The sequence below is a fragment of the Macrobrachium rosenbergii genome, chromosome 15, assembly GCF_040412425.1.
Source record: "Macrobrachium rosenbergii isolate ZJJX-2024 chromosome 15, ASM4041242v1, whole genome shotgun sequence".
In the NCBI taxonomy this organism is placed as follows: Eukaryota; Metazoa; Arthropoda; class Malacostraca; order Decapoda; family Palaemonidae; genus Macrobrachium; species Macrobrachium rosenbergii.
This window is the reverse complement of record NC_089755.1, coordinates 385,001-400,243: the sequence shown is the minus strand read 5'-3', so window position 1 is coordinate 400,243 and position 15,243 is coordinate 385,001. Positions and strand designations below refer to the sequence as shown.

Below are 15,243 nucleotides of genomic sequence, written 5' to 3'. Positions count from 1 at the left end.
ACAGCAATATTCAAAGAAGTAACCAAATATTCCTTGTTATTGGTGACTAATATGACTTTTCATCACATGAACAATGTTGAAAATGAGATGGGAAATATTTCAGCCTTAAATCACGTGTTTCAAAGATAATATTAAATAGAACAACGTCTATTATCATACTTGCAATCACCCTCCAGTAATCCTTCATATCAGTATGAAGTCTGAGGTTAGGATGCAGTTTAAACTAGTTTAGTAATATTGTTACATATATACTCAGCAATGCTATTCTTTCCAGGAAGTGAAACTAAATACTCATTATTTTTTCCTCTCTGAGAACAGATATGTCATTCGCAATTCATTATCAATTCATTACATTCAAAAGGGGTTGAAGTTTCAGTTCATAGCCATTCCTACAATGCCCCTCCCAACCCTCTGTCCCTCAACACACCCCAACTCCCACCCACTCACCACTCACACATACCACCCAACCCACACCCAACCCCACACCCCGCACACCCCTACACATGACTCTACCCCACACCCACCCCTATACTCCCAAACCCCACACCCCACCCTACCCCACACACCAGCCCATCCCACACTCCCACACCCCCACACTCCACACCCCCACACACCAGCCCACCACACCCACTCTCTCACTCACCCCACCAGTCCATCCCACACTCCCACACACCCCACCCACCCCACACACCACCCCACACCACCCCCATACCGAAAACAACACTCCACCCCCACACCCTGACACCTCACACAACCCCACCACCACCACAGCCATACCCGACACAAACCCCAACCCACACTCCCACATCCCTCACCCCACCCCACCCCACACCACAGCCCACCCCACCCCACCCCACAGCCCACACCCACCCCATTCTGCAACCCATACCCACCCTAACCTACACCTTACCCCACCCCAGGACTGCAGCGTGAGCTAGCATGAAGTTTCTTGAATTTTTCCCAAATTACGTCTAAAGCTTATGGCTTCCCGTCCATACACACTGAAAGAAACACAGAAAGAATTTCTGAAATTCCTTCTTCGTTCATGAAGAAGAAGAAGAAGAAGAAGAAGAAGAAGAAGAAGAAGAAGAAGAAGAAGAAGAAGAAGAGAAGAAAACAAAAAAAGAGAAGAAAAGGGTAAATGATTGGAAATAAATCATGACTAAAATGACAGAGGTAGATTCGTTTTCTTCCTTGACAATCTCGTTATCACTTCTCTCTCTCTCTCTCTCTCTCTCTCTCTCTCTCTCTCTCTCTCTCTCTCTCTCTCTCTCCTGATATAATTGAGATAATGTGTCCCTACAAGCTATAAAAAGCGTAAAACTAGGTACTCTGGATATGAAAAGAACCCACAAAATGTGGTCTGGCCAATATAACATTTTCCTCTCTCTCTCTCTCTCTCTCTCTCTCTCTCTCTCTCTCTCTCTCTCTCTCTCTCTCTCTCTCTCTCTCTCTTTAAGCGTACATTAAATACCACAAACAATTAGAATGATTGACATTTTTTCAGCATTTCAAAAGTGGCAGATGTCACAAAACATGCAAGAAACACTTCATCTTTTCATCAATAGACAGAAAGAACTATTTAATGACATTTGCGAATCATTTCATTTGATGACATTTTCTAATGTTCTGTGTTGTAGTAAGACCTTTTATTACAACATCAGTTAAATGAGCTGAAGGCTCTATAAATCGTTCGTGGAGAAGAAAACAGAAAGATTTGCAATAAGCAGGCAACAGAAACGACCATCTAAAAATACTGAGTTTATTCAACATGAGACTTTTTCTATTTTTCGCGTATTCTGCAAAAATATAACTCTTAATATTTCAATAAATGCATAATATATTGTTATATATGTAAGACAGAGCTGGATTTCATTTTATTATAAGTATTGGAAAAAAAAGGATCCTAAGCCCTTATCGAATGACATTATTATTATTATTATTATTATTATTATTATTATTATTATTATTATTATTATTATTATTATTATTATTATTATTATTATTATTCTAGTTTGATCAAACTGATAGATACATGTCTCTGACAGGACGCAGTGCTCGGTCTTTGGCCTAAATTCTATATTCAATTCAATTCAATCCATTTCTCTGACGTATTCGATTACTTCTAAATATTTCCCACCATGATATATTTCAAGATATCACTAGACGTGTTTTTTCACCTCTCTCTCGAAACGTACACCATCAAAACGAGAGGGCCTCGATGAGGTAATCCTCATCCTGCCTCACTGAAAGAACCTCCACCTCTAACAAGTAGCTGTCAGTGTAGATGTCTGAACAGAGTTGTTCAAAGTAAAGAGGATTTCCTCGAGACGGGGAGATGAAACTTGGGTGACGCCCATCAAACTCGATGGAACTTCTGAGATACCTTTCTTCTCTACTGCACATTTTTTTATGCATTTTTAGTTTTTATTAGTTTCCTGTAAAAGAAAAATTCTCCCACACTTGGCTTCGTCTGTCCGTCTGCACTTTTTCTGTCCACACTTTGTCAATCCCTCAGATCTTAAAACTACTGAGACTGGAGAGGGCTGAAAATTGATATGTTGATCATCCACCCTCCAATCATCATCAAACATACTACATTGCAACCCTCTAGCCTCAGTAGTTTTTATTTGATTTAAGGTTAAAGCTAGCCATAATCGTGCTTCTGGCAACGATATAGGACAGGCCATCATCGTGCCGTGGTTAAAGTTTCATGGGCAGCAGTTTATACAGCATTATACCGAGACCACCGAAAGATAGATTTATTTTCGGTGGCCTTGATTGTATATTTAAGAGCTGAGAACCGCCTTCCATCCTCAGAGAATAACCGACCTCTTTTCCCGCGTAAAACCACGAGAATCGTTCCTGGGTAAATATATCAGCCGCTGATCGAGCGTAAAATGGGCGTATTTGCGGCACTTGGGCGTAGAAGGAAGGAAGGAAGATAGGAAAGAATAAAAGCGTGAGAGTGGAGAGATGATGGAACGAGAAATATGTTTAGCCAAGGGGACAGATATTTTTTATGTAGTGGGTTTTGGGATGGTTGATAAGACTGCCTCTTTTCCTCTTTATTCTTCTTCTTCTTCTTCTTCTTCTTCTTCTTCTTCTTCTTCTTCTTCTCTTCTCTCTCTCTCTCTCTCTCTCTCTCTCTCTCTCTCTCTCTCTACTTATTTTTTAATCACACTGATAAAGTATGTACGACTGATTATTAAATGTACGAAATACAAAATTTTCTTCTTAAACAAAGGAAACCCACTTATTTTAAAAACAACATTAGAGTCGACTCCATCTACAAGGAAATATATGAAAAATCTTTTAAGAGGCTAAATATTTTCCCTCTCTGCAGAGGAGGAGAAGAAGCTAATAAGGTTTGAAGATCCCTCAGCTGCAACAGCTTCTGTCTGTCTGAGTGCTGATATTGCTTTACAAATCCTCTCGAGGGAGGAACGGGAGAGGAGATTGCAGGGTGCAACAGGAGATGAGAAGTTCTTTATTGCTGTTCTGAATATTTTTTCTTTCGTCGTTGATTAAATTTGGGAAGACTAGACAAGACAGCAGTGAGCTCTCTCTCTCTCTCTCTCTCTCTCTCTCTCTCTCTCTCTCTCTCTCTCTCTCTCTCTCTCTCTGTGACACACCTTTGCTCACTCACATTCGCTGATAAAATTCATCTCTCTTAGTTCCGGTGGAAATTCAGTGGGAAATGCATTGCAAATTTTTATGATATATGATATTATATATATATATATATATATATATATATATATATATATATATATATATATATATATATATATATATATATTGATTCAGCTGGGAGATCTAGATTAACCAATGGGTTACATTAGGGACATACGCAACTTACCTTGGATAACACAAATTTGAATTCTGGCCTTGAGGTTAGATAAAAAACATATACATCAAAAAACACAGCTGAGGCCTACTTGACAAGGGAATGATTTTGGTAAACTCTTGGGTATAACTTCTAATTATTATATTTACAAAAGAAAACACATATCAGAAGAATGGTAACATAAATGGGACAGGCAGACAAGGTCCCGCAATACAAGATGAAAGAAGCAAGTGACTGGGACTTGCTTGAAGAGACAATGGGAGCCTGCTTCAAAGGGTGTCCTAAATGGTGTATATACTGTAGTGTCACTACACACGCAAGATGATGCACAGATCCACAGCTGACTACTCCTAATCTGTAATCGAAACACCTATGGTTACTCAACCGAAATAGCACTTTAATAATTTTGAATTGAGGAATTACACAGAAGGTGCCAGACTGAACTCGATTCCGATAACTCAAATTTTGATGATTATTTTCGCTTCACTTCAAGCTTGGCAAATTAAACAACAACTATAAAAAGCAATACAGGTCTCACTGTAGCAATATCGCACTATGAAAAGGAAAATAGTTGTCAGTACAGGGATTTTGACTGGCTAAAGAACTTTAAATTCGGCACTTTACCTTAAGCAGGAGGTGATTTTCTCGTCTTCATGGGGCCAGCGATGGGGAGCAAGTGAATAAGGTCACAGCAAAAGTTCCTATGGCTCCCAGCAGCCACTTGCATTCAGAAGGGGCAGTTCAGTAGAGCATGGGAAAGGACAAGAGTCCTGGCAAAGCATCCAACAAATTCTAAGATTGAGTGTGTCCGTCCGAGGTCTTTTATAGCCTCCGGGGATTATGAACCTGCTCTTCGTAGATGGGCTTTAGACGGATTAGTGGGAAGAGAGAGAGAGAGAGAGAGAGAGAGAGAGAGAGAGAGAGAGAGAGAGAGAGATTATATGATGTCTACACAATGACAGCAGTATTTAAGATAACCAAATATTATTCCTTGTTATTGGTGATTAATGTGACTTTCATCACATGAATGATGTTGAAGGAGATGTAAATATTACAGCCTTAAATCACTTGTTTCAAGATAATCATTAAATAGAACAACATTTATTATCGTACTTGCAATCACCCCCATGTACTTCATATCAGAATGATGTAAGTTAGAATGCAGTTTAATCAGGAATTTAGTAATATTTTTACATATACATATACTCAATGCCATTCTTTCCAGGAGTGACACTAAACGATCATTAATTTTCCTCTCTGAGGACTGAGATGTCATTCAGATCATTATCAATTCATTTACATTCACACGGGGTGGAAGTGTCAGTTCATCCATTCCCACAATACCCTCCCAACCTCTGTCCTTCAGCCCCCACCTCCCACCACCCCCACTCCCACACCCAACCCTGACCCCCACACCCCGCACCCCCACGACTCCTGCCCCACCCCACCCCTATGCTCCTAAACCCCACCTCCACCACCCTTACCCCCCAACACACCACCCACCCATTACTCCACACCCCACAACACCCCACCCCACCTCCCACATCCCAAACCCACCCCACCCCTAACCCAGCCCCCACTCTACAGCCATCCCTACCCCTAGCTTCCAACCCCAGGGTTTGTGAGTCAGCATCAAGTTTCTATAAATTTCTTTCCCAAATGATGTATAAAAACATGGCTTCCCGTCGCACACTGAAGAAACACAAAAGAATTTCTGCAAATTCCTTCATACGTTATGAAGAAGAAGAAGAAAGAAAGGATAAATGATGGAAAATAAATCACTGACTGAAATAGCTACGTAGATTCGTTTCTCTTCCACTGACGATCTCGTTATCGTTTCTCTCTCTCTCTCTCTCTCTCTCTCTCTCTCTCTCTCTCTCTCTCTCTCTCTCTCTCTCTCTCTCTTGATATAATCGAGATAATGTGTCCCTACAAGCTATAAAGAAACGTAAATCTAGGTGCTCTGGATATGAAAAGAACCCACAAAATGTGGACTGGCCAAGATAACATTTCTCTCTCTCTCTCTCTCTCTCTCTCTCTCTCTCTCTCTCTCTCTCTCTCTCTCTCTCTCTCTCAAGCTTACATTAAGTACCATAGACAGTTAGAATGATTGACATTTTGTCAGCATCTCAAAAAGTGGCAGATGTCACAAAACATGCAAGATACACTTCATCTTTTCATCAATAGACAGAAAGAACTATTTAATGACATTAGTGAAACATTTCATTTCTTGTATTTTCTAATGTTCATGTAATTTGGCAGTAAGACAACACATTACAACATCAGTTAAATAGACTGAAGAGCTCCTAAATGGATTCGAGAAAGAAGAAAAACAGAAAGATTTACAATAAGCAGACATAGAGAAGCGACCATCTAAAAACGCTGGGTTTATTCAACATGAAACTTTTTCTAGTTTTCGCGTATTCATGCAAAAATATGACTCTTCATATTTCAATAAATGCATAATTGTTGTTATGTAGGAGCTCAAACTAGTTCATTTTATTATAAGTATTGGAAAAAAAAGGATTCTAAGCCCATATCGAATGACATTATTATTATTATTATTATTATTATTATTATTATTATTATTATTATTATTATTATTATTATTATTATTATTATTATTATTATTATTTTAGTTTGATCAGAGCTAACTGAATACATACCTCTGACCAGGTCCCAGTGTTAATAAACCTTTGGCCTAAATTCTATATTCAATTCAGACAATTTCATTTTTCTGACGTATTCCACCATGATTTATATTTCAGAAATCGCTAGACGTATTTTCTCTCTCTCAGAAACATGCACTATCAAAACAGGAGGGCCTCGTGAGGTAACCCCATCTGCCTCACTGAAAGAACCTCCACCTCTAACAAGCAACTGTTAGCGCAGATGTCTGATTCACAGGAGTTGTTCAAAATAAAGAGGATTTCCTCGAGACGGGAGATGACATGGGTGACCTTCATCAAAAACTCGATGGAACTTTTGAATGCCTTTCTTCTCTACTACACATTTTTATTTTTGTGCAGTTTTTTTTCTATTTTACTTTTCTGTAAAAGAAAACTGTTGAGATGGCTTTGTTTGTCCGTCTGCACTTTTCCTGTCCATTATTTTTCTGTCCGCACTTTTTCTGTCCACCATCAGATCCTAAAAACTACTGAGGCTACAGGGCTGCAAATTGGTATGTTGTTCATCCAACCTCCAGTCATCAAACATACAAATTTGCAGCCCTCTAGCCTCAGTAGTTTTTATTTTATTTAAGGTTAAAGCTAGCCATAATCGTGCTTCTGGCAACGATATAGGACAGGCCACAATGGACCGTGGTTAAAGTTTCATGGGCCGCGGTTCATACAGCATTATACCGAGACCACCGAAAGATAGATCTGTTTCCGGTGTCCTTGATTGTACGGTGTACAGAAAACTCGACTGCGCCGAAGAAACTTTGGCGCATTTTTACTTGTTGGCTCAGTTTGACCATGAGCGTTGTGCCACCTTCGTGAATTCCATAATGCTCAATAAATAAACCCCTTTGCATTCTTCCCTTGTAAAGACCAGCCATTTCCCCACCGTGTGCTTAAGAGCGGAGAACCGCCTTCCATCCTCAGAGAATAACCGATCTCTTTTCCTCGTAAAACCACGAAAATCGTTCCTGGGTAAAACTGATGCTGAGCTCAGATCTCATCTGCCATCAGCCGCTGATCGAAGCGTTAAATGGGCGTATTTACGGCGCCGGGCGTAGAAGGAAGGAAGGAATGAGCGTGAAGTGAAGTGATGGAACGAGATATATGTTTAGCCAAGGGCCAGATATTTTATATATAGTCGGTGTTGGGATGGTTGATAAGACCTGCCTCTTTTCATCTTTATTCTTCTTCTTCTTCTTCTCTCTCTCTCTCTTTCTCCTCTCTCTCTCTGTTTATTTTTAATCATACCCCTGATAAAGTATGTATGTTGATTAATAAATATGTAAATAAAACATTTTCTTCTTAAACAAAAGGAAAACCGCTTATTTTAAAACAACACAAGAGTCGACTCCATCTATGAGAATATGTAAACCTTGCAGGGTTAAATATTTTCCCTCTCTACCAGAGAGGAGGAGAAAGAACCTGGCAAGGTTTGAAGACCCCTCCAGTGTAAAGCAGCTCCTATCTGTCTGAGAGCAATACGCAACGATCGGTGTTACTTCGTTCCCGGTTACGTATTGCTCTCAGACGAATGGGCATTTTGGTCTTCAAACCTTAATGAGTTCTTCTCCTCTCCTCTGCAGAGAGGAAAAATGTTAACCCTTAAAAGGTTTTTCATATATTTCCTTGTAGATGGAGTCGACTCTTTGTGTTGTTTTTAAAAATAAGCGTTTTCCTTTGTTTAAGAAGAAAATGTTTCTTTCATATATTTAATAAATAAGTCATACATACTTTATCAGTATGATTAAAAATAAACAGAGAGAAGAGAAGAAGAAGAAAGAGAGAATAAAAGAGGAAAAGAAGCGATCTTATCAACATCCCAACACCGACTATATATAAAATATCAAAGCGCCAGCTAAACATATATCTCGTTCCATCATCTCTCCACTTTCACGCTTTCATTCCTTCCTTCTTCACTTAAGTACCATAAATACGCCATTTAACTTGCTCGATCAGCGGCTGATATAAACGAGAGATTCGAGAGCTCAGTATCCAGTTTTACCCAAGACGATTTCCGTGGTTTTGAGGAAAAAGAGATCAGTTTATTCTCCTGAGGATGGAAGGCGGTTCTCCGCTCTTAAGTACACGGTGGGGAAATGGCTGGTCTTTACAAGGGAAGAATGCAAAGGGGTTTATTTATTGAGCATTATGGAATTCAAGAAGGTGGCACAACGCCTATGGTCAAATCAAAATGTAACAAGTAAAAAATGCGCCGAAGTTAATATAGTCGAGTTTCTATTACCGGCGTCAGGACACCGAAACAGATTTCCGGTGAGTGTCGATATAATGCTGTATGAACACTTGTATGAAGCTTTAACTACGGTCCGATGGTGGCCTAGCCTATATCGTTGCCAGAAGCACGATTATGGCTAACTTTAACATAAATAAAATAAAAACTACTGAGGCTAGAGGGCTGAAATTTGGTATGTTTGATGACTGGAAGGTGGATGATCAACATACCAATTTGCAGCCCTCTGACCTCGTTGTTTTTTAGATCTGATGGCGGACAAAAAAAGTGCGGACAGAAAAAAGTGCGGATGGACAAACAAAGCCGTCTCAATAGCTTTCTTTTACAGAAAAGTAAAAAAAGAAAAAAAAATTGCATAAAAATAAAATGTGTAGCAGAGAAGAAAGGCATCTCAAAAGTTCCATCGAGTTTGATGGGCGTCACCCAAGTGTCCATCTCCCGTCTCGAGGAAATCCTCTTTATTTTGAACAACTCTGTGGATCAGACATTCGCTAACAGTTACTTGTTGAGATTGGAGTTCTTTCGGTGAGGGCAGGATGTGGGTTACCTCATCAGAGGCCCTCCCGTTTGATAGTGTACGTTTCGAGGAGAGAGAATTGAAAAAGCACGTCTAGCGATTTCTTGAAAATATAAATCATGGTGGGAATACGTCCAGAAAAATGAATTGAATTGAATTGAATATAGAATTTAGGCCAAAGGCCGAGCACTGGGATATCAGAGGTATGTATCTATTAGTTTGATCAAAACCCCTAGAATAATAATAATAATAATAATAATAATAATAATAATAATAATAATAATATGTAATAATAATATGTAATAATAATAATAATGTCATTCAAATGACAGAATCCTTTTTTTAAAACTTATAATAAGGCTAATCCGCTCTGTCTTACATAATAAATTATGGTATTGAAATATGAGTCATATTTTACCAGAATACGCGAAAACACAGAAAAGTTTCATGTTGAATAAACTCAGCGTTTTAGATAATTCGCTTATTTGTCTGCTTGTGCAAATCTTTCTGTTTTCTTCTTCTCGAACTATTTATAGAGCCTTCAGCTCATTTTAACTGATGTTGTAATAAAGGTCTTACTACAACTAGAACATTAGAAAATGTCATGAAATGAGAATGTTTCCTTCTTCTATTAAATAGTTCTTTCTGTCTAATGATGAAAAAGATGAAGTGTATCTTGCATGTTTTTGACATCTGCCACTTTTGAGATGCTGACAAAATGTCAATCATTCTAACTGTCTATAATTGCCAATATAAGCTTGAGAGAGAGAGAGAGAGAGAGAGAGAGAGAGAGAGAGAGAGAGAGAGAGAGAGAGAGAGAGAAGAGAGGAAATGTTACCTTAAGCGAGTCCACATTTTGTGGAGTTCTTTCATATCCAGAGCACCCTAGATTTACGTTTCTTTATGGCTTGTAGGGACACATTATCTCGATTATATCAAAGAGAGAGAGAGAGAGAGAGAGAGAGAGGAGAGAGAGAGAGAGAAAACGATAGTAGGATCGTCAGTGGAAGAAAGAAACGAATCTGCCATGTATTTCAGTCATGATTTATTTTCATCATTTATCCTTTTTCTTCTTCTTCTTCAATATGAACAAGGAAGGAATTTCAGAAATTCTTTTGTGTTTCTTCAGTATTATTGAAACCATAAACTTTGCTCAGCCATTTGGGAAAAGAAATTTATAGAAACTGATGCTGACTCATTGCAGTCCTGGCGAGGTGAGGTGTGGGGTAAGGTGTGGGTTAGGTAGGGATGGAGTTGTAGAAATTAGGCGGCGGCGGGGCTGGGTTAGGGGTGGGAGTGGGTTGGGATGTGGAGTGCAGGGTGGGAGTGTTAAGTTATTGTTGTTAAGTTATTTGTTGAAATATTTGTTATTGTTGTGTGGGGGTGTGAGGTAATGGGTGGGAGTGGTGTGTTAGAAGTGGAGTAGTGTGTAAGAGTGTAGAGGGTTGTTTTTAGGAGTATAGGAGTGGGTGTGGGAGTGTTGTTGTTGTTGTGTTGTTAGAGAGTCGTGTGTGGGGTGCTGCTTGCACGCAGGGCGTAGGAGGTCATTTTAAGGTTGGAGTACAGGTGGCCTGCCTATATGCTGCAGGAGTGGGGTGGGTGGAGGTGGGGGGTGGGGTTGAAGGACAGAGGGTTAGGAGAATTGTGGGAATGGATGTGAACTGACACTTCCACCCCATTGAATGTAATGAATTGATAATGGATTCAGAATGACATCTCAGTCCTCAGAGAGAAAAACTAGCGATTGTTTAATGTCTCCTGGAAAGAATGGCATTGCTGAGTATATATTATGTAAAAATATTACTAACTGCATCCTAGCCTCATACCTCATACTGATATGAAGGGTTACTGGATGGTGATTGCAAGTATGATAATAGTGTCGTTGTTCTCTTTAAGATTATCTTTGAAACAAGTGATTTAAGGCTAAAATATTTGCCATCTCCTTTTCAACATCATTCATGTGATGAAAAGTCATATTAATCACCAATAACAAGGAATAATATTTGGTTACTCCTTTAAATACTGCTGTCATTGTGTAGATATCATATAATCTCTCTCTCTCTCTCTCTCTCTCTCTCTCTCTCTCTCTCTCTCTCTCTCTCTCTTCCCACTAATCGTCCCCTAAGCTCTGAATTGCCCCAGTTCATTTCATAAGGCCCTTTGCATTCACGTACATTCCCATTCATTATGGAATCTGCTGTAAACTGTGTTCGTATAAACGCTTTTCCGCTCCAGCATCTACTGGACTGAGAGCCGGTGGCGATTACTCGTGTAGTTCCATCAGCTGACATTGTTGCTCTTTTATTGTTACTCTTTTTCGCTGGAAACTTCATCGCCCAGGTCTGGAAGCTGGAAAGTGATGATGTATTACTCCCAGTGCTTCTAGGTGTTGGGTAAATGGTTTCCAGTGATGGGACTTGAACAAATTATTTAGATGGAGAATTTCTTCCCCAGAAGGAGGATTACAGGTGAATTTACGAGAATCAGTGAGTAAGACATCAGTGGGACGTTTCACTGATATATTGCGTCATCAACCTGTTACGATTGTGTGGGATTCATGATATGTCATGGTATTAGGACACTTTACCCCATGCACGCGTACACATTATTTTTGTATGTGTGTGCACAAACGAATATCTGCATGGTGGTTTTATGAGTGATTTTATATATCTTTTAGTTTTCTATAAAAACTATTGAGATGGCTTTGTCTGTCTGTCCAGCACTTTTTCTGTCACCTCAGACCTTAAAACTACTGAGGAGGCCCCAGAGGCTGCAGGGTGGTATGTTGATCATCCACCTCCAATCATCAAACGCCTACATTTTTCATTTACATAAGGTTAGAATTAGCCATAATCACGTCTGGCGGCGTTGCGAAGTGCCAGCAACGCCACAACCGGTCAGCGACTGAAAGTTTCGCTAGATACAACTAACAGTTTCATACAGCATTCTCTGTACAATAAACTCGATTGCGCCAGAACTTCGGCGCATTTTCATTGTTTTAAATAGGCCTCCAGTTACTGATAGTGACAGTATGATGAATCCTGTTACAGTGCTTCAAAAAGTATAGCATCAGATGGTAATGCACTAATAAGCGTGATGTTATATTTCAGATTCAAATTGAGAAAACATCAGGATCTATTGCAGCTCTCTCTCTCTCTCTCTCTCTACTCTCTCTACTCTCTCTCTCTCTCTCTCTCTCTCTCTCTCTCTCTCTCCTCAAAACAAATAAAAATAAAAATAAAAAATGTCTCTGTTACTCTATTGATTTTCCAGAGTTTGCACTTTTTGCATTGCAGAAGAAACTATATAAAAAAAAGCTAAAAACCGTGAGAACTGTTTTGTTGAGTACTAGCTTTTTTTGCAGACAAAAATGCAGAAAGAATGAACCATAGTGTCTTTTGATGTGATATAATACATTCAGTTCCTTTCTACTGCAAGCAAATTCAATGTACATATATGCACTTATACATGATTTGCATATTCCTTATGGAGAACACTGCTGAATATCAAAATGATTTACAACATAAGTATATATGTATGTATATAACATAACATATATATATATATATATATATATATATATATATATATATATATATATATATATATATATAACACAGTAAATACATGACACACATGTCAGCAGCAAAGAAACCAAAGCAATCGTGGCTGTTTAGCGAATAGTAACAATCTCTCAAACTATGACAGGTGATTCATTGTATCCCTACTTACCTTACAGAAGACTCCCCAATGAACATAAGGTCAATGTTTCCGGGGCTTCGTCCCTGAAAGACAAAGAAAAAAAATTGAATACGATAAAGCCAAAGTTTAATGTTATGCCAGCAGTAGCAATAATCCACCGTGGTGCAAATATGCTTTAAAGAAATATGCATACAAACAGAGCTTTCAGAACATGATTCTCCTTCTGAGAAATAGAAACAGGCAGGTTCATGAGAAACTCTCTCTCATGTAACAATAATATAACAATATATATATATATATATATATATGTATATATATATATATATATATATATATATATATATATATATATATATATATATATATATATATATATATATATATATACACACATTGACATCTAAACACTGTTAGATTTCTTCACCATTTAGTGACTCATGAGATTGTGAATTTTTATGAATAATAATATGTCAATAATAATAATAATATATATAATAATAATATAATAATAATAATGTAGTGTTAAATGAAATAGATTAGTTAATTCAGTTAATTTTGTCGTCTTTGATACACGTTCATGAAGAAGAAGAAAGAAGAAGAAAGAAGAAGAAGAAGAAGAAGAAGAAAGAAGAAGAAGAAAACTGATAAGCCAAAAGCAGCACAGCAGGCAGGTAGACCAACTCTCACAATTAAGCACATCAGACACCTGAGTGGATCAGGTAAAGGTGTTTCCCCTGCACTTGAAATATTACACAGAAAGAACGCGCATTGAAATCTCCCTTCAAGGCGAGAGAGGTTGGAGAGGAAGGAGAGTTTCATTGCATGGAAACAAGGCTGGAGAGACAGAAGTTTGTTCTCTTGAGGAAAGAAGAGCCTCCTCCCACTTTCCTATTAGAGGCTACTCATGAGAGTTCTTTTGGCTGCCTGATTCAAGACACTTTGAATGTTGACTCAAAAGGCAGACAGACAAACAAACAAATAAACGTGGATGAATGAAAGGAACCCAATTGCGTTCGTTAGTCAATGCTATATTTAATATTTTTTACCTATTGAGATTTTATTATTAACATTTATTATAAATTAATACTTTTATTATTTAATATTTAACGACTACATAAATAATTGTTTTCATTAATATCTTAAGTAATACTTACAGCAAATCAGTTGTTACCTGACATTCGTACTTAACGCTGTTTAAACAGGACTTCCAGAAAAGTGGATTATTAGCCATTGTGTGTGTGTGTGTATTATTATTATTATTGTGTATGTGTGTGTGTGTATTATCAGTCAGAAGACGAAACCTATTCATATGTAACAAGCCCACCACAGGGGCCACTGACTTGAAATTCAAGCCTCCAAAGAATGTTAAGGTGTTCATTTGAAAAATTAACAATTTCAGAAATAATGACCACAGAAATATTTGTAGCTTTTGAAAATGAGGTAAAAACCCAGCACTGAGCACTCTCAATAATACAGCATAAGCACGGTGAAGGCAGTTAGAGTGGTTGAACCCAGCGAGACAAAGGGATCAGAGAAAATAAAGAATAAAAGTGTAGGACTAAAGGTGGAACTGGGAGAAAATACAGTTACCTTAACTAGTAATAGTTAGAGAAGTTGAACAACAGGAAAAAAACAGGAAATGGAGATAAAGGAAAGGCTAGAGAGTGATTGCAACAGGGCTAAGGGTTCTTCTGCAAACCACCTTCAAGTAATGCCTACAGTGCACTTGAGGTGGTAAGTTAACAAATATAAAGCAAGAAATTGGAAAAGATGAAATGCTGGAAATCACAGACATCTTGCAAGTGAGGAGGAGATCAGAGACAAAGATAAATTACATCAAATACAAAGAAAGAAGAAAAGAAGAAGAAAGAAAGAAAGAAAGAAAGAAAGAAAGAAAGAAAGAGTGAGCATATTAAAACAACAAAAGGAATATCTGAAATACAATGAAGAATCGCTCATCCTCCGAATCGCTTTAGACTAATCATTCGTCATTAGCATAAGCTCTCTCTCTCTCTCTCTCTCTCTCTCTCTCTCTCTCTCTCTCTCTCTGAGCCGATCGTTTTGCTTCTATTTTTAAATACCAACTACAAAGTTAGTGTGGGGATCCTGAATAGAAGAAAGAAGGAAGAAGAAGAAGAAGTAGAAGAAGCAGCGAAAAGAAGAAGAGTTAATTTTGTGGTCATGGATTAATTTCTGAGGATTCTGAGGTTAAAGGCTTCCCATTGTGGAACGAAAGCGTCAAAAG

General features: G+C 38.3%; 1 protein-coding gene across 1 annotated transcript; it reads left to right on the top strand.

Moving 5' to 3' along the window:
- Positions 1-503: 503 nt before the first annotated feature.
- LOC136846829 (uncharacterized) lies at positions 504-938 on the top strand. Its single transcript, XM_067118098.1, has one exon. It carries the CDS (start codon positions 504-506, stop codon positions 936-938), a length of 435 nt encoding a protein of 144 aa, XP_066974199.1.
- The last annotated feature ends 14,305 nt before the right edge of the window (positions 939-15,243 follow it).